Below are 26600 nucleotides of genomic sequence, written 5' to 3'. Positions count from 1 at the left end.
TTCATTTTTCTTTTAATTGTACTAAATTCTAATGACAACCATTCTTTTAATGCTCTCATTTGTTCTTGAAAAAAGCTTTATCTATATTCTGTCCATCTGCTTTACCTTCTATCTCTCTGTGAGGATCTTGGTCATCTTCTTCCTCTTCTTCTGTGTCTGTACCTGTGTTTGTGTCTTCTTTTCTTCTTTGTATCTGCATCTCTTCTGACTTTCCTGATGAGTTGCTTGTCTCACTTTGTCGGGCCTCTTCTTGCTTGGCCTCTTGCTTTTGGTCCTCCTGCTGCTGCTCTTCTTTCCTTTCACCACATCGACTTTCCTTCTCACCTGGTACTTCACTCCCTGTCCTGCCGCTTTCCTTTTCTTCCAGCTGAGAGCCCTGGTGTCGGGCATCCCTCAGCTGGTCGCACTGTGGTTGCCCGTTCCTCAGCTGAGCCCCCCTCCCCCCTCCTGTCGGTGTTTTCCTTCTCCTTAGATTGCGCACTTTTGTTTGGCTCAGAGAACCATTTTTGCAGTCCTGCAGTCGGGGGGTCGCGACTCCATGGGGCCGTCACCAACCTCGGAGATCAGGCGCTCTTCTCCACCACGGCTCCCTGTTTCTTCGTACAAGTAAGGCCTTCTCCTTTCTTTTCCGGCTTCTTTTCTTCTTTTTTTCCCCCCATTGTTTTTACTTTTTCCTTCTTGGGTGCCATTTTCTTTCTTTTCTCTATAACTTTATCTTTTATTTTTTATATTTTGCTTTTATTGAACTTTGTCTTTTTTCTTCTTTTCTGGAGAGGGCTGGTATTACCCTACCGGCCACTACTCCATCACGTGACTCCCCCTGAAATATTTTGCTTGAGAAAAATTGTCATTGGCCCATTTCCTTTGGAGTTATGAAACCGTGCACATAACAAGTCAATTAGGTACGATTAAAACAGTGGCTTTCAAACATTTTCTTTCCACCCACATACCATCTTAAGCAATCTCTTACGCAGAGCACCTTTGGCATAGGGAATACTTAAAGTGGTATGTGAGTGGAAAAAAAAGGTTGAGAACCACTGCTTTAAAGTGATGTTCAAAAGTAAAGTAGGTGAGATGCCAAGTCATCAGACTTATCAAAACTCTCAAATGTTTTTGTTGAAATGCTTCTTCATATGAAGGATTTGTTTCAACTCCCCTCTTTCTTGCATAGGTTACAAAACTTGTCACTTCCACGATGCAATGCTTCCACGAACCCAAGCAAGAGTTAAACTAAATGGCCATTAAAATGGTCATGATCCAAATACAGGACTGATCCTGTTTCCTTTCCCCAGATATGAGTCAATCAAAAATTACCATCTCTACCAGTCACTCCAATTCTTCTTTCCAGATTGCTTTCTGATGAACTAAAATGCTGGGTTTTTTTGTCCATGTCTCAATCACATGACCTTCTTGATCAATACTGGTTTTCAGTTTCAATTTCCGAAAAGCCTGTGTCATAAGCTTATGGTCTTCTCTTTGAACACAAGTCTTCTTGAGTAAACATCCATTGCTATAGTCTTTCAATTGAAAACAGTAATACCATTTACACCTTTGAATTAGGTGTAATTCCCTGTTCCAACCCCCAAAAGTAACTCTTGCAAAAAATACAAAAGCCTGCAATACAAGTCAGCTGAGCCATGAAGGAGAAAGTTGATAGACTTGCCAACCTGCCAGTTCTTGCTCATCTACCTGAAACATTTGCTCCCTCCATCTATCTCTATTCTTATTTTATTACTCTACTATTGCCCAAGCAACTGGTATCCCAACAGCCTGTTCACCAAGGTATTTCGTGCCAGATAATCTGAATTCTATTCGCTTCAAATAAAAATGTCCTCCCCTCTACTACTATCAACTTGGACCTCACTTGCATATCCTCCATTACCTGCACATCTGCCTTGCCCCCCTCCGTCTCGATGTGCATCAAGAACAGGATTCCCTTTATCTTCACTTATCTCTGCATCCAACACATCATCGCAACTCTCTGTCTGCCTTACGGTAGACAAAAGTTAAAGAATTTCATCTACGTTACATTCTAAATGCAGTATTACATGACAATAATGGAATCTTTACCTTTCATCATCCTCTGCCATTTCCGACATCTACAAAATGATCTCACCACCAGACACATCTTCCCCTCTCCTCCTTTCACAGCGACTGCTCCTTCCATGACTCCATTATCTACTCCTCCCTTCCCACCAATTTCCCCCTTGGCACCTACCTGTGACAGCAGGAAGTGCTACATTTGCAGCCAAACCTCCTCCCTCACCACCAATCGGGGTCCCAAACAGTTCTTCCAAGTGAAGCAACACTTCACGTGAATCTGCACCGATCATCTAATGCGTTCGGTGCTCCGGTTGTGGACTCTTCATCGGACAGACTGGATGCAGACTGGGAAATTACTTTGTTAAGTACCTCAGCTCTGTCTAGTGCAACAGCGGGAATTTCCCAGTAGCCACCCCATTTCATTTCCCTGCCCCACCCCCATGTTGACCTGTTTGTCCATGGTTACATGCCCTGCCAGACTAAGACCACCCGAAAATTGGAGGAACACAGCTATTATTCCATCTCGGCACCCTCCAACCAGATGGAATTGGCGTCAGAATCAGAACTTATTTTCGTGAAACTCATTGTTTTGCAGCAGTGTCAGAGCGCAAACATTCATATTATGACCATCTTACAAATATTTAAAAAATTTAAATAATAGGGCACAAAAAGTAAGGCAGTGTCTTTGGTTCATTGATGATTCAGCTGGAAAGAAGCTGTCCTTGTGCCATCGAGTGCTTGTCTTCAGGCAGATCAGTGCAACAACACAGAGGGGTTCCCAAGACAAAGCAGTCTCTATGTGATTGGCTCTCACCATTTTAAAATCTATTCCCACTGTTCGTCTTGTATAATGTGCCAGTTATAAAGTGCATTGCAGTAACTCTAACAGCACCTCCCAAACCTAGAACCTTCACTGTCAAGGACACGGCCAGCAATTATTTAGCAATTCCATCCAAAGGAAATTAGGGTGTGGACATAACCCATAAGGAAATGAAAAAAAAAACACAAATTAATAAAAGACTATTTTGGTCCTGCCACACTAGTTGTCACTTAGCTGACAGCTATAAGTAAAGAGGCTGCATAATTAGAATAGAAACATTAAAAAAAAACCTTACCACTAAGTAATCCATGGACCAAAATGACTGGAAACAAGTCAATGTGTCCAAGTTTTGCCAAACAACTTGCCTGCTTGCAGCCAAGTTGATGACTTACTATATTTGTTCGCTATAACTGAGCCATATATTGTCGTAAAGTCTCAAAATTATTGCGATTTGATTAATAAACAATCACAGGTCAATAGCAAATTTGCATTAATACACATTTTTCTTCATCCGTTTTAAGATACAACATGGTGCTTTGAATGTTTTGAAACTTTGAAATTGAAGTGTAATCAATAGGGAACGCACAGCAGGGAACTTGCATGCCAGTACCCACAGACGGCAAATGATGACAACCAAATAATACATTGACAAAGTTTTGAGAGGGATTACTGTTAAACAGGGCACCAAATATAATCCCTTCCATCTTTTTCAGACTAGCCCTGTGTTGTCCTTCATGGACACATGGGAGTGTCCAGAAAAAAAGCTGGATTCTGTTTGTATTACACCAGATTTTTGAATTTAAATTTCTGAAATTGAATATGATTCCACAACCTTCTTCATCCTGAGCCAAATCCGATAAATCTGAGGACAAGATGGGAGGGCTGCATGGGTTGGGGGGGTGGGAGAACATATCGACATTTACAACAATCTTTAAAAACCCTTCCAAAACATTGCTGCTTCTGAGAAAGTCGCATCTGCTCACCAAATGAAAACACCACCACCACTGTAAAAAAGGTTTATTGGGATGCAAAGCAACACAGTAATATGCTACTATGTCTTTCCATTACTTGCTGAAAGTTGTCTTAAGTACACAGAAGCCAGACATCACTGCTGCTTGACATTAGTTTTGTGCCACTTTCGAGATATTGATCTTCAAATAGCCCTTTCCTCATCAATTAACAAAAGTCTGTGCTACATCATTAAGAAAATAGTGAATTTCATCTCTGATGCTTTTTATCACTGAGAGGTGGCTCTCAAGATGCATTTTTCAGGGCTCACTGTGACCCTGACAGAATGGTATTAGTTCTGAGATAGAAGAAATGCCCTACAGCTCCTGGAATGAGAGCAACCCTTTTTTTCCCCCTCCAAATGGTCCGTGCAGAGTCTGCACGTTCTCTTCATGACATCTTTAGTTGCCTCCCGGTATTCTGGTTTCCACCCAAAGATGAAAATGACCTCTTCATGCAAGTTGGAGAAACACAAGACCTAGCATCTGGAGCAAACAAAGAGAAGCAGGAAAGACACAACAGGTCAGTCAGCATCCTTGGTGAAAATTGTAGTCAACATTTCAGGACCTTTTTTTTTTGAGTCCTGAGCCAAAACACTCAGTTATCCCTTTCTATCCATGAATGCTGCCTGACCTGCTGAGTATTTCTAGTTTCACCTTTCATGAGGTCAGTGGCTATTGTAACCAATATGGAGGTAAATTGAATGTGAATTAAAGTATCCTTAATCAGCTTAAGTTTATAGGCATCTGATTGCACAAGATCAACATGACAAAATAGCATTCTCCAATCTTTGGAGCAAGACACACAACTAGATCTTACATACATACAAATAATACATATATAGGGCCAGTATTATGTACACAAATAAATAAATAAATAGCTGGATATTGTTTCGTGAATATGAGAGTGTCTTGGGTGGTTAGTGTGAGCAGTTCCTTTAATCTTTCAGCGTCCTCAGCTACCTGTTACCTCTGAATCTCAGGGAGCAGTTAAAAGATGCCGTGTGCAGGGTGGAAAGGGCCATCGGTGATTTTGCGTGTCCTCTTCAGGCAATGATCCCAGTAGATCATGTTGATGGAGGGAAGGTGGACTCCATTAATCCTCTCTGCCACTCTCACGGTCCTGTAGATTGACTTCCGATTCATTTCTCTGCAGCCACCCAAGATGGTCTCGTTAGAGCTCGTTTAGGTTGACAAAATGGTAGCCAGTAGCCTTGGCCGCTTCAGTCTTCTCAGGAAGTGCTATTGCTGCTCTACCTTCCTGAGAAGTGAGGAGATGAGTGCCTACAATAAGCGACTAGTTAAGTGAACTCCAAGGAACTTGATGCTCTCCGCTACAGAGCGGATGATGTGTGGTGGATGGTGGTTGCTCCTTGTCCTCCTGAAGTCCACAATTGTCTCCTTTGTTGAGATCCAGATTGCTTCTCTTGCACCATTTCACAAGATTTTCCGCTTCTTCTCTGTAGTGCAACTCATCATTGTTGCTGATGAGGCCGACGACCGTTATGTCATCTGCAAACTTGATGACACTGTTGGAATTGGGTCTGGCGATGCACTCGTGGGTTAGTAGCATGAACAGGAGAAGTGTGACAGTGCTCAGCATGTAGGTTAATGGCAAAAAGAAACATAGGCGTTGATTGGCATTTCTGAGGAGAGGATTTATGGTTACAAGGAGTTGACTTAGAAGACCTCATGGGAAGAGAGGAAAGTTTAGGGGAGAGACATCAAGGGGTAAGTTTTTTTTTTAAATGCACAGAAGTTGAAGGTTCCTGGAATGCCTTGCCAGGGGCGGTGGTCGAAGCTGAAACATTAGGGGCATTAAGTGACCCTCAGACAAGCACATGGATGAAACAAAAATAGAGGGTTATGAGGTAGGAAGGGTTTTTGGATTTTGTATGTAGGATCTGATGAGCTGAACAAACTTTAATGTTATTCCAAATGCAAGACAGAATGGAAGAGAAAAATACAAACATTGATATTTAAAGGGAGAGTAAACAAAATCTCTCTTCTGCTCCCAATTATGGACAGGAGGAGGGGGGGGGGAAGTGTCTTTTTGTTTTGCTTCACATTGAGGGAGAACAGCTATAATATAAGAATTAGTTCCAATGTAATCACTCCCGATGATTCAGTTCCAAGTTAATTAATATCTGTATCAGTGAGCCAACAGAAATAAGCTCTTTAAAAGAAAAAAAATAGCAGTTTCTGATCTAAGCTTCACCCTAAAAACAAAATGCTAAAACCTACAATAATTAGACAACTAAAGCTTGTAACCTTGACTAAGCATTAAACAGTGAACATAAAATGAACACATATTGCTCTCATGCAAGAATTAAAATCAGAATTTTGTAATTTAATTTAGTTTTATAAAATAAGAAAACCAAAAGTATCATAGTAACTATTCCTGCACATTTATCTTACTAACTTAATCCTCTCTATCTCAAAGGAGACAAGGAGCTATCAGCAAAAGCCTTAACCACATAACCTTCCAGAAATCTGTTTTTATTAGTCACATTCCAAAGAAACTCCTGTCTAGTTATGACAAAAGGAATCTTATTTTATTCTCAAATCACACACTTCTGCCCTTACAGCTTACAATATATAGTTAACAATGTTCAGAACTTTTGCATTGTTAACTATAGGAAAAAACATTCTTACATCTCATATTCTTTTTGCCTTTTAAAAATGTTTTATATATACATTTTTTAACATTTAGATTCATTTTTTGATTAACATTCTTTTCATTAACAAAGTAAAAATGAATTCTACTGTTTTCTTTAATAACAGAGCCCCTCAGCTAGGAGGTGGTAAAGTGTTGTGTTCAATATCAGATCCTCACCTCTCATATACATGTTCATTACCATATATTTATTTTAGCTTGTCATTAAGAATAAAATATTGGACCTTCCACAGAAAAGATTTGAAGGGGGGGTGGGGTGCTTCTACAAATCCATATTTTAAACTCAAGATTTTAAGCCTGAGTTGGGGTGACGGCTGGTAAGAGGGAAAATAACATTAACCACCACCCCCTCCTTTTAGGCAAACTCACCATGAAATAAAAGAAGCTAAATATATTTTAACTTTCTTTGTGAGGCAAGAGGATCATGAGTGTTTTTCCAAGGCTTAGACCCTGCGAAGCCTACAAAATTCTAACAAGGCTCAATGGTTAAGATGTAGAAAAGATGTATAAAGCCAGTCCCAAAATCAACAGTTACCATCAGGATGAGATCGGAGATTTCTACATCCAGAACATAATGGAATTCTCTTCCTAAGAAGACTGAAGGTTACATTACTGAATATATTCTAGACGCATTTCACTAGATTTTTGGCTATTAAGAGAATCAAAGGATATTGTGTTACTGTATAAAAATGTGCTGAGATAAATGATCGTCCATGATTGTATTGAAGATCAGAGCAAGCACAAGATGTTGAGTAGTGGATATTGCTTCTATTTTTTTAATGTTGAAATTCAAATTCTCCACTGCTCACACCCACATTTCCTAATTCACCGTCATAAGCATTGTACCCCCTCAAATCTTTAAGTTTCTCCTTCATCTTATTCGCATCGATTCAGGTCCATGGCGTTGTGACTTGTCGTCAGACATCCACAGTAGCCACATTGGTCTGTTGGATGCTGTTGAACAGGACACTGCCATTATTTAATTAAAATGTGCCACATCCTCTCTCCTCATCAGCCATTCCTTTCTGAGTGACAAAGTCATGAACATTTTTCTCTGATTTTCAAGGAAAATTCAAATTGATGAAAAGAGCATGAAAATCCATCAAGTTTCTCTCTTGCCGTCTTTAATCCAATTACGATGTAATGTGCTAGATTTTTAATACTTACAATTATGACCACTTCCAAACCATGCATTAAATACCATTCAATTTTAATACCAAAATGGTCAACACAAATTTTTATCATTACAGCATTTCACCTTGTGACAAGACTATATTTTTAAGAAGGTTGAACACACCAAGTATGGCACGATTTGCAAGCCTCAGCAGTCCACACCATGCCAGCTTCTATATTACAAATATTAAAATATGACTGAGCACTATTAGATATGCACCTTTAACTTATTTTCTTTCCAATTACATACACGAGATACAATTGGCAGCATTGTAATCAACATAACTGGTTGATATTTAGCTATTCATTTTTCAGATGTAGACACTGCTTGCAAGGCCAACATTTAATACCCATCTTAGAGATACTACCACCATACTGTTGGGATGGGAGAGAGAGGAATCAGATTCATCAAAGGAATGGCAATAAATCTGCAAATCTTTTGCAAACTGGGCTAGAGCCTAGGAGCGGTGGTGTTCCAGGCATCTGCTGTGCTTGACCTTCCTGAAAACAGATTATGGCGAGTTCCCAAAGTGACTAAGCAAGTAAACACAAAGTGTTTTACAGTTGGTGCATCAATGGTGGAAGGAAGGAATATTAGGGTGTTGAATGAAATATATATCAACAGTTCTGAATGTGCTTTTTTACTTCAGTTGGAGCTGCATTATTTTAATTAAGAGTATTCCACATCCCTAACGTGTGTGTTGAAGAAAGTCATTCAATCCAGCATACACCATTTCTAGTTTTCTTTGACTGGTTCATTCATACTCCACCCTTGCTCCACAATTTTTCACAAATCCGGCAAAGGCAAGGTGATTGCATGCCACATCTGAATGTCGATCCTTCCCATATTTTGCCAACATTGAAAGATATACCAAGCTTTCAATTTGTATATGGGCTTTGCCTCAAGTTTCTTACTCATGCACCACCACTGTGGCCATGTTTTCTGGAAGAGTAAAGTTTGTCAAAAAGAAAGTCTAATTTCCAAAGTAAAATTCACCAGGTTTATGTCATTAAACAGCTAGATATTACAATTAAAATTAGAAATTAATTAAATTCCTATCTTATACTACATGCGATTTTCATGATTTGATTACTGTTTGGGATTCCACCTGTCCATAAGCAGAGGTACTATTGTTCATTCTTTCCCCATTTCATTGCCCTTAAATCTTGCATCCTCCTCTACCTTGGTCCCATCATCAAACACGAATGCTTATTCCTTGAAGAAGGGCTCAAACCCAAACCATCACCTTTCAAACATGCACATTCCATTGGGCCACAAAAGGGGAATCCACACCCAAGTTCTTTGAACTTTGCAGAATACTACCTTTGTAATGATCATCCACCTTGTGAAGCAATGCCACTGAAGAAAAGTAATGGCCCAATATATTGACCGTTCCTTTGCCTCCATAGTTACTGCCTGATCTGTTGAGTTGCCCCAGCAGCTGATTTTCTGCTCGAGATTCTTTATTCTCACGTTTCCAATGCAACTGAAACTTAGCTCAATGGAGTGAAGAACAATCTGATATTGAGCATGTCTTCTCCCATGTGCTTCTTAAATGTTGCCAAGATATTCATCCCTTCCTTCATGAAACCAAGAAACATTTCTGTCATTTAATCCATCTACTGGATCGTTCTCATGATTGGGCTCTTGAATTTTGAGTAGCAATGCTCTGCTCAAAATAATAATGTTGAACAACTTTATTAATTGACACTCTCCTATTATATATTTCTATCCACATTCTGCAATTCATTCACCAACTTCCATTCCCCCAACTCTCTTCACCACCCCCCCCCCCCACCCACCCCACTGTCATTATTAGATGCACATTGTTGAGAAATAGGGTTTTAAAATTGGGCTTGGGAATAAAAGGAAGTTTCAACTGTTTCACACAGTAGGGAATTAGGTAACTAGTGAGAGGTGGTAGTGGCAAGTACAGTCAAAACATTGAAAAAGCATTTTTACAGGTATACACATAGGAAAGGAATTGAGAGATGTGGGGTTTCTTGATTGACACGAACAAGTCAGGTCGCAGGACCTGTTTCCGGACTGTACAGCGAACTCTTGCCCAATCATTGAACAACAGGATGGGTGAAAAGGAAAGAGAAAATCATTTTACCTCATTATGTCCAGGCAAGTGCAATGCAGTTAATACTAATTAGACCAATTGCATGCACATTCATTTGAAGCTGCAAACTTCATCTTGCTAAATTATCACTTGAATAAGGTCGACCAAGGTGACCTTGTGACTGAAATTGGTCAGTGAAAATTTGATTCTTTCCAGGGAACGAGCAGTCGTTTTGTTGAAATCCATTGCAAAATAAGTTTCCATTACTAACCCCGTCATTTCCGCAAGTGAACCACTTAACAAGTTTCACCCATGCCCGGTCTAGTTACATTAAATAAAAGCAACTCAGTACATCAAATGAATTGTGAATAATGAATGCACTGCCTTTCGAACCAGCCACCCCGCAATCCGCGGTTTCTTTTGGACCGCACAGGAGACCTTCGGAAAGACAAGCAACAGTGGCTAAAAATGACTCGGTTCAGAGCCTCCCCATGATCGACCCGCCTTTGTATTTTATTTTTTTCCAATTATAGTAACCATATCTTGGCAAAAGAAAACACCAATATAATAGAATATTAAACAGAACATCTCAGGAACAGGCTCTTGATCCTACGTATCTGCACAAACAAGTGTCCAAGTTAAACTAAAACTCTGCTCTTTCAATAGAATACATACCCCTCTATCTCGGCATATTCGTATGCCGAGAAGTCCCTTAAATTCTACTTTGTATCTACTTCCACCACTACTGGAAGCATGTTCCCAGTACCTGCTGCTGAGAAAACTCTGCTCTGTCCATCTCTTAAACTCTTCTCCAACTTCTCACGTCAAAAACTTCTGTGATATGTGACTTTCTCCCCAGGGAAAAGATTCTGACCATTTACCCTATCTTTGCCTCTCATCCTCTGATGCACCAGAAAAAAAAACTTGTGTTTCCTTCCCCTCCTTGTCGTTCATACACTCTCATCCAAGCAACCACCTGGTATATCTCTTCTGCACCCTTTCCAATCCTTCTTGTGATGGAATACTATACAATGCTGGTCACCCAAAGTGTTGACTAACCAAAACTTTATATAATTGCAACATGACTTCCTTGCTTTTATACTCAAAGGTCTGTCCAATGAAATCAAACGTACCAAGCCTTCATTACCACCCAATTCCCCTTGCATTTGATCTCCAAAGTTGATCACAACACTTTCTACCCATATCTGTAACTGATTACATTCTATTGCATTCATCAATCACGCAGACCGGGCTTCCCCACCTCCAGACAACTTGGGTATTCTCGCCACTTTACTGGTGATGTCCGCTGTCAGGGTTCCGAAATCCGGCTCGAATACCTCGAAATCCGAGGCCATCTTTCCGCAGAAGCGTCCGTGAGGGGAAGGGTGAGGCCACGGCCGTTCCTTCCGGCGCCGGAGAAGGGGGGGGGGGGGGGGGGGCTCCCCGACTGCCGCGGCGTCCGACCGCAGAGGGGTTAACGGGGGAACACCATGAAAGTCCCGCCGCACCTGAACGGCGATGACAGCATGTAAACAGAGAGGGAAGGGGCGGAGGCGACCGGCGGAAGTGACGCAAGGGGCGCCGCGATTGGCGCGTTCGAGGAGGGGTGGTGCCTGAGCGTCGCCCCCGCCCGCCTTCCGTCAGGCCGTCGCGGCTCCCTCGTGACCTCGTCCACGCGGGGCCGCCATGCGCTTCCGGGTCGTGAATCGGAGGTGAGCGGAAGGAGGAAGTGGTGCGGTGGATGAGAGCGGCTGCGCTGCTGCCGAGTCGTGGGTGTTTGTCCGCCGAGGTTTCCTCTCCTCCCCTCCCCCCCATATGCACGGATGCTGCCTGCAGAACTCTTCCTCTCCTCATTGGCATCTCCTTCCAGAAGTTCCAGAGGAGTCGCGTGAAGTGATTTCTCCAGCGGAAATCGAAGGCAGCCATTGGCTTCTGTCCTCCTTAAAACTTCGAGCAAGTTCGTGTTCCTCCCTGTCACCGAAATGCTGCAGTGAATCTGAGTTGCTGGAGGCAAGAACTGAAAGTCCCAGCCATTTGCAAATCAGCATGAGCCTGGTTCCCCGTCTCCACCCCGCAAGGGTCGTTGTTCGTTCTCGCTCCAGCTCGGAGTGACATTTCGCCTGGGTGATGTGGTTTGACCCTTTAGTAACTTGATTAAGTTTAAAAAAAAGGTCTTCGCTCCAGCACGATGTGTTCGATTATCAGATTTGAAAATCTTCACGAACTGAGAAGAATGTGTCACTGGGGACCAATAATTGCCCTTTCTGTGATTGCAGTGTGTTCATCAATGGCCATTATAGACTCGGTACTGTGGTACTGGCCCCTTGATACTCCAGGTGGAAGTATAAATTTCATTATGTTGATAAACTGGACGGTTCTTATACTTTACAATTATTTTAATGCAATGTTTGTTGGTCCTGGCTATGTGCCAATTGGGTGGAAGCCGGTAAGCAAAATTACCTCTTTTTAATTTAACAAGTGTATAAATTAATTGTGTTGTGGTCATTAGTACGAGGTCATTTTTATTGATGAGGCCTTGAATGCTTAGATCCTAGAAACGATGGTGAAATCGTTTGCAGCACGACACTTTCTAGGTTTTGTGCCTCTCACGAGGACAGAATCATGAGTGAAGAGACATCTTGGCTTCAGAAAGATTAGGGATACTCGGACAAAATAATGACTTGAGAAACATCAGTTGAAACGTTGTGACACATCGAGTCAATGAAGGATGAGTGAACTTGTCTCTTTTACTCGAATCCAGGGGTGTCAAACTCAAATTCACAGAGGGCCAAAATTAAAAACTTGGGCCAAACTAAATATTTATTGAAAATTTTCAACAACATCTGCATGTTTTCTCTTCTTTCAACATATGCAATGTTAAACTTTTTCTTATTAAAATAAATGTTTAATAATAGTTTGGGTTAAACTCTTTCCAGAAGAAGCATTAACAAATGAGAAATAAAATATTCAATAAATAATATTTCTCTCTAGCCTTTAAGCTCCTTTTAAATGTATTTTTTTTCACAAGCCAACAAGTCAAAAAAATAACAACTTGCTTCAATGAAAATCCAATCTTTCAACTATGAACAGTCCAAAGTTAACCAAAGATAATATGAATCCAAGCTTAGCTTGCTACACTGTGATTTACTCTGATGCACCAGATACTTGGCACCTCTCCTTGGATGCAAGTTCATCAAACTGTGGGGTCAGAGTTTGCCTCCCACCTGTCTTGAAAGGTCCTGTTTTCTGTCTTTCGTTTGGCCATTTTTCGTAAGGGGTTTATTACATGTGAGTTGGACGACAGGTCACAGATGCCAATGAAAGTAAAGAGAGGAGGTGGGGGCGATTAGCGGGCTGACGGGCCGGCGCCAATGCATTTGCAAAGCATTCTGGGATTTGTAGTTTGAGCTGTGCATGCGCTATACTGGCACGGCGGCCAGCGGACCACCTCTAATACATATTTGATATGATCTTGTAGGCCAAATTTGGCCCGCGGGCCTGAGTTTGACATGTGTGCTCTAATCCTTGGCATTCACGGTTTTTCTACTGCAGAAAACTGCTTAAATGGATGTAAAACGTGAAAGGCTACAGACACTGTAGTTGAAGTAAAAACACAATGTTGGAGAAACTCCACAAGTCAAACTCTGTACTTTATGTAACAAAGTTAAAGATATGTAACCAACATTTTGGGCTTGAGCCTTGCTTCAAGGTATGACAAAATGTAAGCAGGTGCCCGAAGTTTGAGGGTAAGCACGTTGTTTGTGTTGACTTTAAAGGTATTTAACAAGGTCCCTCGTGGTAAGATGACCTGGAGGCATAAGATCCAAGGTGTGTTCATTATTTGGATTCTGAATTGCTGATAGAAGGGGGCCATTCCAGCAGGTGTTGGAGCTCATCTTGTTCATGGTGTATATAAATGTCTTGGATTTAAAAGTGGGTGGGTTAAAGTTGCATGTTACACAAAGATTGCTGGAGTTGTGGATTGTGTAGGTTATCAAAGAATGCAATAGAATGTAATCAGTTACAGATATGGGTAGAAAGTGTTGTGATCAACTTTGGAGATCAAATGTAAGGGGAATTGGGTGGTAATGAAGGCTTGGTATGTTTGATTTCATTGGACAGACCTTTGAGTATAAAAGCAAGGAAGTCATGTTGCAATTATATAAAGTTTTGGTTAGTCAACACTTTGGGTGACCAGCATTGTATAGTATTCCATCACAAGAAGGATTGGAAAGGGTGCAGAAGAGATATACCAGGTGGTTGCTTGGATGAGAGTGTATGAACGACAAGGAGGGGAAGGAAACACAAGTTTTTTTTTTTTTCTGGTGCATCAGAGGATGAGGGAAGAGCTGATAAATGAGAGGCAAAGATAGGGTAAATGGTCAGAATCTTTTCCCTGGGGAGAAAGTCACATATCACAGAAGTTTTTGACGTGAGAAGTTGGAGAAGAGTTTAAGAGATGGACAGAGCAGAGTTTTCTCAGCAGCAGGTACTGGGAACATGCTTCCAGGAGTAGTGGTGGAAGTAGATACAAAGTAGAATTTAAGGGACTTCTCGGCATACGAATATGCCGAGATAGAGGGGTATGTATTCTATTGAAACAGCAGAGTTTTAGTTTAACTTGGACACTTGTTTGTGCAGATACGTAGGATCAAGAGCCTGTTCCTGAGATGTTCTGTTTAATATTCTATCATTGATGTTTTCTTTTGCCAAGATATGGTTACTATAATTGGAAAAAATAAAATACAAGCACTAGCTATTTAAACTACTGACCATGCTAAATATTTACATGCCTTGCTTTTGAAGCAATAATTTTATCAACTAACATTAACACTCTGAATAATGCAGAAAATTAGTATCACATGAAATTGAAGTCATTCATTTATTTTTTTCTTTTGCTATAAATATTAGATTTATTAAATTTGATAAAATGGAAATAATATAATTATCATGTTCTATTCAAGGAAAATCCTTATGATGCCATATATCTGCAGGACTGCAGAATCTGTCATGGTTACAAGGCACCTCGGTCACATCATTGTCGAAAATGTAACAGGTATGTTAACACAGCATGTGTTGCGAAACAGGTATTATTCAGAAATGCTGTATTTTAGCAACAAAGTCAATATTCAATTTTTAGACTTTTTTTCCCTCAAAGCCATAAGTTTAATGCCTCATAAAGAAACCCTTCAGCTCAAGATCACAAGATCTAGGAGCAGAAGTTGGCCTATTGAATCAGCTCTGCCATTCTAATCATGAGCTGAACCATCCACCCCATTCTCCAGCCATTTCCCCGTAACTGTTGATGCCCTGACTTATCAAATACCTGTCAATCTCTGCCTTAAGAACACCTAATGACACAGACTCATAACCATCTGACTAAAATAAATTTTCTGCTTCTGTGTTTTAAATTAATGTGTAGACACTGGAATCACAGTGGGCATGATGAAATAACCACACAAGGCGTTTTTAGAGTGAATCAGACAGATTTACTTTTCATCACCTGCGCAATCTTTTAAAAGCCTGAATCAACCTATTATGACGTCATCACACACTGATGTCACACGGCCGGTTCAATGCAATAGCACCATGACAAATGCCCTTTGATCCGGAAATTATGCTCTCTTGTCCTAGAATCCCCTACCATGGAAAACATACTTACCACATCTACTCTGTCCAGGACTTTCAGCACTTGAAATGCCTCTCGGGTTTCCCCCCCTCATCCTTCTGTACTCCAAGGAATACAGTCAAAGAACCTCATACACTAGCCTTTTCAATCCTGATTTAATTCTAGTAAATCTCTGAAACCTTTCCAATGGCAGCTTGTCTTTTCTCAAATACGGTGCCAAAAACTCTACACGGTACTCCAAATGAGGTCTCACCAATACTTGAGAGAGTCTCAACATCTCTTCTTCTATGCTGTTCATCAAGAAATGAATACCAACAAGGCATTCGCCGCCTTCAACCTGGAGGTTAACCTTTAGGGTATCTTGCACAAGAACTCCCAAGTCCCTTTGCATCTTAGAGTTTTGAATTTTTTCCCAACTAAATGTTAGTCTGCCTGTCTATTTCTTCTACCAAAGTGCAGGACCATACACTTTCCAACATTGTATTTCATCTACTATCGCTTTGCCTGTTCTCCTAATCTATCCAAGTCTCTCTGCAGCCTTTTGATATCCTCAGCACCACCTCCCCTCCCACCCATTTTGATATCATCTGCAAATTTAGATACAAAGCCATCTATTCCATAATCCAAATCATTTGTATATAACGTAAAGAGAAACAACCCCAACTCAACCTTGTGGGACACCACTGGTAACCAACAAGAATTGGATCCCTTTATTCCTACTTTGTTTCCTGCCAACCAGCCAGTGCTCTAGCCACACGAGTCTCCTGTAATTCCAAGGGCTCTTGTTTAGCAACCTTTATGTGTGGCACCTTGTCGAAGGCCTTTTGAAAGTCCAAATACTGTTAGGTCTGCTTTGTTCATGAATGAGTGAGTCAGACACCAGACTGAGTCGAAATCAAGGTTCTTTGTTCTTTATTACCGGATTGTAACACTTGCAACTAACAGTGTTAGTTGGAGAAGGCGCATTCTCCCGATATCAGCAAGTGGTGTTTTTTTATACCCCAGGACACGCACTTAGTAAATTATCATACCATTACATTGTCCAATGAATAAACTGTTGCTATCCTTCTCTGTTAGTCTGCTGCACATCATTTTTGTTAGTGCAAAGCTTATCTTGAGTGGACAAGGTCACATCTGCATTCTGTTACTCCTTAGTACTGGGTGACTCCTTCTCCGGTCCCACCTCATGATGTTTTTACCTTACAATACACAACATCCACTGCATCTCCCTGTCTGTCCTAGTTGTGATCCCTTGGTTGGTGCATGCGCAGTGGGTTCACGTATTGGAGTTTGGTTGGTGCATGCGCAGTGGGTTCACGTATTGGAGTTTGGTTGGTGCACGCGCAGTGGGTTCACGTATTGGAGTTTGGTTGGTGCATGCGCAAGAGTTTAGGGGGCGAATTCAATATCATCAGTGCAATTAACTCTCGCTTCAGGAAAATGAGTCTGTTGTCAATGTGAATTTTCCAAAAGTATTAAATGTCAGATAAGGTTGCTAAAATATTTAGATTAGGCTCATACTTAAGCATGAATTGGGGATTGATTAACTGATAAAACAGTTAATCATCTGGGGCGATATGGTTAGCACCACACTGTTTGTAAGGAATTTGTACATTCTCCCCATGGTTTCCTCCAGATGCTCTGGTTTCCTTTGTAAACATACAAGAATTGTAGGTCATTTGGGTGTGATTGGGCATCACAGACTTGCTACCGTACTGTTGTCTACATTTTAAAAAAATTTAAGTAAATTTAAACAGATACTTTCAGTTCAATGGAGTTCCACTAGGAGGGTTGTAAATGAATGTAGTGTGGTTAACAGTAATCAGTGAAACTATCTTAATTAATTCTAGATATAGACTGATTCATTATAATTTTCTGCACTAATTATATCTCACACCACAAAAGATACATAACAATAAACAAGAATTTTCTGATAGGTGTTTTAGGTGTGGTATAGATATTGATAGTTGTTTACAATCCACCTGGTTATGCCCAAAGTTAAGACCCTTTTGGATAGAATTGGGGGAAGTGTTGACAAAAATTGTGGGGGTGAACTTCCCTCTGGACCTGGAATTGTTTCTTCCGGAAAATTTGGCAGTTATAAAAGTTAACTTCTCCAGAAGTAAATCTAAATTTATTAAAATTGCATTGTCAATAACCAGGAAATGTAGAGTGGTAACATGGAAATCCGATTCCCTACTTCACACTGATCTTTGGAACATGGAAGTGCAAAGTTGTATTCCCCTTGAGAAGATTACTTCTAGTCTTCAAAATAGATGTAGTATGTTCGTCAAAATATGGCAAAATTATTTAAATGGCCAGATCGTATAATTTATTTTGATATTTGTCAATTAGTGCACTCCCTTATTAGAAATTTAATACTTGAAAGGATGTGACCCTGAGATGTTGAACCTTATTCCTGTTGCTCTTTCTTTTCTATATTCTTTCTTTTTATCTCCCTCTATTCCCTGCTGTCTTTCCCCCTTTTTCGAATCTGGGGAGGGGGAGCTGGGAGAAGAGGTGCTCTCCTTTTTTGTTCCAGATCTTATGAATATTTTTATGATTTTATATTCAGTGGTTTTTTTATATTAATTGAGTCCTATATTCTGTATTTTCTTAAATTAAATTTAAATTTTTTTTTAAAAAACAGTAACTGGTGGAAAAAAAATCATATAAACAATCCACTTTATGGGGAAGGAGAAAGATAAGCAGAGTGAAGTGAGAAACTTGCAAACAGGGATTTTGATGTCCTGGCATACAACAGGAAGTTAACATTTTGGGTGCAGCAAGCAATTCAGAAAACTAATGATATGTTAGTTTTACATTTTTTAAATTTTAAATTTAGACACACAGCATGGTAACAAGCCATTTTGGTCCATGTGCCCAATTTACACCCAATTAACCTACACTCCCGATATGTTTTGAATGGTGGAAGGAAACCGTCCCCGGGGAAAACCCACGCAGATGGAGGGAGAATGTACAAGCTCCTTATAGACAGTGTAGGGTTTGAATTCCGATCGCTGGTGCTGTATAAGAGTTGCGCTAATTGCCATGCTAACCATGCTGCCCCAACTGTAATTGATTTTTCTACTGCAGCCTCTTATAATGTAAACAAAAAAAGTTTTACTGCCATGGACAAATCCATTAATGAACTATTTTCTACATGATAAAATCACTTTAATTCAAATCTACTTCTATATTTAAGATTTGGGTGGGACAGCTAATGTAGTAGTTCGCACAAGGCTTTGGTAGCTCAGTTGTAGAGCACTGGTCTTGTAAACCAGGGCTTGTGAGTTTGTTCCTCGCTGAGGCCTCATTTCTGTGAGGTGGGCTAGACAAAGTGGCGACTCTTGTCTTCCTTAGGGTAGACAAAGTTAAAGAATTCCATATATGTTGCATTCTAAATGTAGCATTACGTGACAATAATGGAACTTTTACTACAAAGCCAGGGACCCAAGTTCAAATCCAGCACTGTCTGTAAAGGAGTTCATACATGTGTGAATTTCCTCCCACTATTCAAAAACAAATTGTATTGGGGTGTGGTAGGTTAATTAGGGTATTTGGGTGGCATGGGCTTGTGGACCAGAAGGGCCTCTTATCGTGTTGTATATTTAAATTTGAAAAAAAAAAATCTATTGATTATTTCATCGTAAACATGAAAATTTTCTCTTGGTATTTGCCTTTCAGTTTTTGAGTTCAGAAAAATCCCCAGTATGAAGAATTCAAGCAACCAGCATCCCTAAACAACTAGCACAAAAAAGAGGAAATAAATAAATAGAGTTAAAATAAATAAAAATTTAAGTAAAAGTTTAAAATTGTAAAAGTAAATGTTCTCTGAAGCAACACACAACCCCTTGAAGATGGGGGCAAGCATTCAGTCAGTGGAGCACCTCGGTCATGCCCTGCTATAAAGTAAGGCTTTGTCTGTAAACTTGGGGGAGGGGGGGGTTTAATTATGGTGCTGACATAGTTAGCACAACATTGTAGCAGCACAAGCAACCATGGATTGAATTTAAATGTTGTAAGTTACAGGAATTATCTGATTAAAGTGAACTTTGTGTAATTAAGGACTGTAATACTGATTTCATTTTCAAATTAGTCTTTTAAACTGTTTATTCTTAATCCAGGACTATTAGTTAAGGATTGTAAGAATGTGTCTCAGGCAACTGGAAAATTTGTATATCCAGTATCTACTCCCCATAGGTGCCAGATACTGGGGATTTTACTGTATCTAATTTGTCTAAAACCAGTATATAAAATACAATGCTCAAATTGTTCAGATCTTTCGATGAAAAATATAAAATTGCAACTGAACAAATTAAATGTTATGTAAGATTTTAATACATTAGCATATTGTACATGTAACTTCTCAAAATTCCTGTAAGTACCAGTAGTTTAGTTTGACAGATTATATTTGTAATCTCCTAATTCTCTCTCCTCGTAGGTGTGTGATGAAGATGGATCATCATTGCCCATGGATCAATAATTGCTGTGGTAATTTTAACCATGGCTACTTTACCTTGTTCCTGATGTTGGCACCATTGGGTTGTATTCATGCTTCTGCGATATTAATTATGACAATGTACACACAGCTTTATAACAGGGTAAGTAATTAATACATTGCTTAATTCCAAATATATCTCAATATGTGGTAATAAATGGCATTTTAGGATCTTGGGGGGGTGGGGGGAAAGCACTTTGCATGCACAATTTGAGCTGAAGAAATTCTTCGTCTGAATGTTTGATTGAAAAAGCTAAACTATTGAATTGAAAACTATTCATAGTTTTTGCATGATTTTTATTGCAGGTATCATTTGGTTGGAGTTCTGTAAAGATTGACATGAGTATGGCTCGAAACAATCCACAGTTTATCATCCCTTTTGGAATTTACGGATTTGCTGCCTCTCTGTTTGCATTAGGTTTGGCAATTGGTACAACAATTGCTGTCGGAATGTTGTTTTTTATTCAGGTATAATTTGGAATGAAATGCTTTGAAACATTAGATTGAATTTTTTTTTTTAACCTAGTCACATTAAATGTAGTTAACTCTCACTTTTCTTTTTAAAATATTCTTATTGAGTTTAACATAATCCATAAACAAGTTATTAATAAAGCAAGGCAAAATAATAACATGCATAGCATAACATTTAAAGTAAATGCACAATTTGACAAATTTTAATTTCATCCCTTATTATTAAATGTGATTGTTAAAATAATTATATGTATAAATCATTTAAATAACAAAACATATAATAAAATCTGAAAAAAAGGGATATTATCCAGGATTATCATAATTAAATGCCATAAATCCATTTATCTAAAAGAAAAAAAGCCCTAAAACTAATACTAATCTAACACCTCCCTCTAATCAAGATTACAATACAAAGGTGAATCAAGTGCGACTCCAGAAGACCGATGGATCAGCGCGAGAAGACCCACATCACCTGAAACCACCAATTATGATAGTATTCTATTAGAGCCCCATACCTTTCCAAACTGAAACTTTTTTTATCTTTAATATTATTCCTAATTTTCTCTAAGCTTAGATATGACATGACACGAGTCGGTGAGAGTTCATCTTTCCATTTCATTAAAACTCTCACTATTTTAAGGTCACTTTTTTTTAAGTTTGAAAATACAAAAATATTTGATCAACATCCAAGAATTCACCTTCTTGAGGAATAGTGTAACTGAAGGGCACTAGTGACCCTGGTTTGAATCCGGCGCGGTCTGTTAGGAGTTTGTACATTCTCCCAGTTTATTCATGGGTTTCCACCGGGACTGCAGTCTCGTCCCATCCTTTAAAGCGTACAGTTGTTGTAGGTTAATTGGGGTATTTATGTGGCACGAGTTCATGGGCCGGAAGGGCCTGCTACCATGCTCTGTGTCTAAATTTAAATATTAAATACTCCAAAATGTGAAAATGGGAACCAAAAGTCTTGCTTATCCAGTGAACATTATTCTGGAGTCTAATTATGTTAAAAGCTGCTTTACTAACAAGTTATCAATTCCCATTGCAAAAAAATTTACAAATCCTTGAACTCTACTAAAAATTGCTGCCTATTAGTGAATTTCCTATATTTCAATAGACTTGCTGTTGTTTAACTTTAAACTTTGACAATCGGTGTTTGCTTCATTATTTGATTTCCATTTTTATAGATGAAAGTGATTCTAAGAAACAAAACATCAATTGAAGTTTGGATAGAAGAAAAGGTAGGTGTGCCCACTTTGCATTTGTATGTTGCCAATGTCACCTTGATTCATTGCTGCAGCGAATCCTGTAGATTCTTCACGAATAGTTCTTTATGGATCCTCCTCTCTCAAAATTAATGAAAAGTAATAGATGACATGCTCCTTGACTTGGTATGATTTTTTAAAAACATTTAAAACGATAGTTTTAAATTAAGTTTGAAAATGTAAGATATTTTGGGGAAAAATAATGTTTAATGGCCTACGTGGAGCTCTTTATAAATAACTTTAAAATCTATTATATGAGCATCTTTCTTTTAAGTGCTCCCAAGGTTAGGAATTCCAAGACTTTGACCTAATGAAAGAACAGCAATGTACTCCCAAGCTCAAGCAGTGGTGTTCCTTTGTGTTAGATGTCATTGGTTTTAGGGGTGCTGTTTGCGTGGCCATGCATTTTATGGATTGTACGCTGCAATTGCTGTCATCTGCTGGTGATGGGAAGGAATATTTAGGATGGGAGACAGTGTCATTCATTCTAGGTTGCTTGTCCTGTATAGTGCATCAAGCTGAGCACTAATGGATCTTGTTAAGTAGAGAAGTGTAGAGCTTTTTCTAACTCCTGTCAGTAATAAAGTCATATCCAGCCACTGATCTCTGCAGTGACTATTATATGCAGTTCAGGTTAGTGGGCGTTTCAGGATGTTGGTGGCACTAATGTAATTAAATGTAAAGGTTAGATTCTCACTTGCATTAGATGGTCTTAGTCTGGTATTTTCATGACATGAATATTACTTGTAGAAGGCTGTCTGGTTTCACTGCATATAGGTATGAACTGTTCACTTCTGAGTAGTGGTGAATGTAAGCAAGAACTGTGAATATTGTATATCAATGAATATGCCCACCTTTCTGCTGAAGAGGTAGCAGAAAGATTGATCATGCGTAACTCCTGCGGTACCGTCTTGGGGTTAGGATAACCTTCCCATCCATGTTGCTTTTGTTTGAGATTTAATCTATTAAAAATATTTTCCCTTTTACCTGTTTGCTTTCCATTTTACTAAAACTCCTTGATGAAAGGGTGGTCAATTTTAATTTTGTCTTGAGCTCCATATTTAATTTTGTTAATTTAGTCATACAGCATAGTAGCAGGCCTTTCAGCCCATGCCGCCCAATTAGACTCAAATTGACCTACACCCACAGTATGTTTTTTTTTGAACGGTGAAAGAAAACCCAGATGCGGGAAGAACATACATACTCCTTACAGGCAGCACTGAATTCAAACCCTGGGGTTGTTGGTGTTCGCTAACTGCTACACTAACTGTGCTGGTTGGTATTGATTTCGTGGCATCATTCCAATGATTTATTGAGGGTCAAATCAGGCCAAAAGGTTTGCATAGAATGATGGTGAACATTTCTACTGTTGATGCTTCTCATGAACACCCAGTTATGAGCTGCTGGATCTGTTCTGTGCCAGTCTAATTATAGTCCTGCAAGCATGATGGGCATTCTCAATGTGAAGGCTAGATTTTATTTTCACAGGGATTTGAGAGGTAGTCACTTCAGCCAGCCCTTGTTATTATGAGCATCAACAGCAGATAGATTAGTGAGGAAGAGTTTAGGTGGATTTATTCTTCATGTTGATTTGCTTCCTGTTAGACCTGGTCTGGCAGCTATGTCCTTCAGGCTGGGCCAGGACAATCGGTGGTATACAGGCAAGTCGCCTTAGGAGTCAACTGCTCGAAGCCCTTTCGAGCTAGGGTCAGCATGGCATCAGCAAGTCCCTTACCCGGGGGAGTCACGCGATGGAGTAGTGGCCGGACGGTGAACTCCAGCCCTCTCCAGAAAAGTCGGGAAAAACAAGAGAAAACACAAAGGCACAGAAATAAAAGTTACAGAAAAGTGAGTATAAAGGTGGAAAGAAGATGGCGACAAAAAAAGAAAAGTCGAAAGCAACGGTAAGAAGAGAGGAAGAGAAGACAAAGGAGGAAAAAGGTGAAGGCCTTACCTGTCCGAAGAGGCCCGCTGCAGAGAGAGAAACCCGCTCCCTCAGGTCGGTAAATAATGGACTACAAAAATGGCTCGCAGAGCCGAGCAAAAGTGCGCAACCGCGCATGCGCGAAGTTTCGCGCATGCGCGATGCGAATGAAAAAAAACACACCGACGGGAGGGGGGACCAGCTGGGGAGTCGATCTCCACAGCCGGCAACGACAGCTGCAGAACACCTGCAGCAAGAAGAGACCACAGAAGACAATAGAAACAAGATAGAAGAGGAGGAAAGGGCACCAAAGAAACAACAGATGGTCAACCCAGAGGAAGAAGAAGAGGAAGAGTATGGTGAAATAGAAGAAGAAAAGATAGGCAAGGTAAAGGATATACTTGCTCTTATTAAAGGATACATGGAGTCATTTAAAGAATGGCAAACACAGGAATTTAAGGATTTAAGAAAAAGAATAAACAACACAGAAGAGAAAATAATTAAAATGGAGATGACCTTAACAGAAATGGGAAAAAAAATGGACAAGATGGAAGAGCGGGCAGTAGCAGCAGAAATGGAGGTAGAAGACTTAAAAAAGAAATTGGAGAAATCTAATAAAAAAACTAAAGAGACACAAGAACTACTAGCTCAAAAAATAGATACAATGGAAAACCATAACAGAAGAAATAACATAAAGATAGTGGGCCTTAAGGAAGATGAAGAAGGCAAGAATATGAGGGAGTTTATAAAAGAGTGGATCCCTAAGACCCTAGGATGTCCAGAACTACAGCATGAAATGGAAATAGAAAGGGCACATAGAGTATTGGCCTCTAAACCACAACCACAACAAAAACCAAGATCTATTGTAGTAAAATTCCTAAGATATACTACAAGAGAAAAGGTACTGGAGAAGACAATGGAAAAAGTAAGAGAGGGCAACAAACCACTGGAGTATAAAGGGCAAAAAATCTTCATTTATCCAGATATAAGTTTTGAACTCCTAAAGAAGAGAAAAGAGTTCAATACAGCAAAGGCGATTTTATGGAAGAAAGGGTATAAATTTATACTAAAGCATCCAGCGGTATTGAAAATATTTATTCCAGGACAACAAAACAGACTATTCTCGGATCCAGAAGAAGCACGAAAATTTGCAGAACAATTACAAAAATAGACTGAGGGAGGAAGACGGGTAATGAGATTTAAAATGATCACGACTGATATGTATGTGGGTAAAGACAAAAATAGACTGAGGGATGAAGACGGGTAATGAGAGTAAAAATGATCACGATTGATATGTATGCAGGTAAAGAGGTATAAGAGTGAATAGAGACAATGAGCATACATGAATGTATCTGTACTTAGAGGAAAATATAGATAGTATAGACAAGAATTAATAAGGGAAGGTAATGGAATAGAGAGAATAAGGAGGGAATTAAAAGAGGGACCTTTGTGACATATGAAAAGTGAAATCTTTTCTTGGGGAGGCGGGGTGGGGGGAAATAGCGGTCACTGCAAAATCAGTTGACGCTTGCGAGTGGATTCGCAAATCCAAATGGAGAGGGGAGATGTGGTTGTCCGACAAGGGATAAAGGACAACTCAGGAGGTGAAGGGGAGATTGGGGATAAATAAGATAGAAATAGGAGAATAAGGAAAATGTTAGATGTTGTAGGAATGTTGTCTTATAAAGAGTTGAAAATAAGAAAACAGAAATGGAAAAGGAGGAAAGGTAATGATGGAAAAACGGAAAGAGAAGATAAACAAAATGTAAAAGGGCTACGCTGAACTATATGTCTTTAAATATTAATGGAATACATAACCAAATTAAAAGGAAGAAACTACCAAATTTAAATGAATAAATGTATTCCATTAGAAAAAATAACATATTGGTTAAGAAATAATATTGAAATATTCGAACAAGTATAGGAGCCTTACATTAAATACAATAGCGAAAACCTACCGGGGACAAACATTACCTAAGTTGATGGAAGGAGAAGGAAAGAAAAGAATGGACTCAGTAGAATTTCTGGTGTAATTTTGTTGAATGACAACATTGTCTGACTGGCTTAATGCAACCTAGATTGTATACCTAAAATGGATGAGAGGGGGGGGTGGGGGGGTGGTTTGGGAGGAAAGGGGGGGGGGGAGAAAAAGTCACTGTATATGTGTGAAAAAGAAATAGTGTATATCATGGCTAATGTGATTTATGGTGTGAAAAATAAAAAAATTTAAAAAAAAAAAAAAAAAAAGCAAGTCCCTTACCCTTGCTATTTTCAGTGCCTGGTAGAGCACTGCTTCGTCAGCTGAGAATGGTTAATAAGTTGTAGTTACCCATATTTGATCTGGATGCTCTAAATCTTCCTAGGATGTCGAGTAATAGTTGAGAATCCCTTCAGCAATCTTCCTTTATTCCACAACTGCCATTTCTGGTGGGTCTGCCTTATTGGAGTAGAACTCCTCCATGTGGAAATGATGATGGAGAATTTTGCTTGATTGTAAAAATATGATTCTGTGACTAGTTATTGCCTGATTCCACTGCAGATTTATTCCCCAATTTAGACAACAGTCCCAGATGTTTGTGAAACATTTCCCAGCTCATTTTGATGTCATGTCTGAATTCAATGTTGTACTGCTGACTAGTCTGTATGGTTTTGTTATTTCTCCTTTCAGTTCACTGATAATGGTACAATCCTTTGTTTGCATATTTCAGAGGGAATTTGAGAGTCCAGCATATTAATAGGCTTGGTATTTCATGTCAGCTAAACTGGGTACAGGTGCAGATTTCCTTCTCCTGAGGGATATGTTAACCAGTTTGGGTTTTAATGCAGTAGTTTTATGGAGACTTCTCTAGTTCCAAGTTCCTTATTAAAGGTAGTGTACATGGTTAATGGTTGGATACTTGACAATAAGCAAGAACAGAGGGACCTTGAGGTCCAAATCCATAGATCTCTCAAGGACGCCATGCAAATTGATAGGACAGTTAAGAAAGCGTACGAGTTTGCTGGGCTTCATTAATTGGCAGATTG

General features: G+C 39.5%; 2 protein-coding genes across 15 annotated transcripts in view; one reads left to right on the top strand and one right to left on the bottom strand.

The window, feature by feature from the left end:
* vti1a (vesicle transport through interaction with t-SNAREs 1A) overlaps positions 1–11363 on the bottom strand; it is a 298128-nt gene extending 286765 nt beyond the window's left edge. For 3 of the 10 annotated variants that reach the window (XM_069899899.1, XM_069899902.1, XM_069899901.1), the window contains exon 1: positions 11048–11361. In XM_069899899.1, the coding sequence (XP_069756000.1) occupies positions 11048–11141 (94 nt within the window). In that variant the 5' untranslated portion in view covers positions 11142–11361. Of the gene's footprint in view, positions 1–11047 lie in introns of all 10 variants that reach the window. The other 7 variants (XM_069899905.1, XM_069899904.1, XM_069899906.1 and 4 more) reach the window with 6 other exon arrangements.
* A 116-nt stretch (positions 11364–11479) lies between these two features.
* zdhhc6 (zinc finger DHHC-type palmitoyltransferase 6) overlaps positions 11480–26600 on the top strand; it is a 69401-nt gene continuing 54280 nt past the window's right edge. For 4 of the 5 annotated variants that reach the window (XR_011345345.1, XM_069899895.1, XM_069899896.1 and 1 more), the window contains exons 1-5: positions 11480–12232; positions 14751–14842; positions 19860–20019; positions 20223–20384; positions 21575–21628. Coding sequence is in view for 4 of the 5 variants with exons in the window: in XM_069899895.1 (XP_069755996.1) it covers positions 11975–12232; positions 14751–14842; positions 19860–20019; positions 20223–20384; positions 21575–21628 (726 nt within the window). In the remaining variant the exon portion in view is untranslated. The remainder of the gene's footprint in view (positions 12233–14750; positions 14843–19859; positions 20020–20222; positions 20385–21574; positions 21629–26600) is intronic. The other variant, XM_069899893.1, reaches the window with a different exon arrangement.

This window comes from Narcine bancroftii, chromosome 10, assembly GCF_036971445.1.
Source record: "Narcine bancroftii isolate sNarBan1 chromosome 10, sNarBan1.hap1, whole genome shotgun sequence".
Lineage (NCBI taxonomy): Eukaryota > Metazoa > Chordata > Chondrichthyes > Torpediniformes > Narcinidae > Narcine > Narcine bancroftii.
This window is presented reverse-complemented; position numbering and strand designations above follow the sequence as displayed.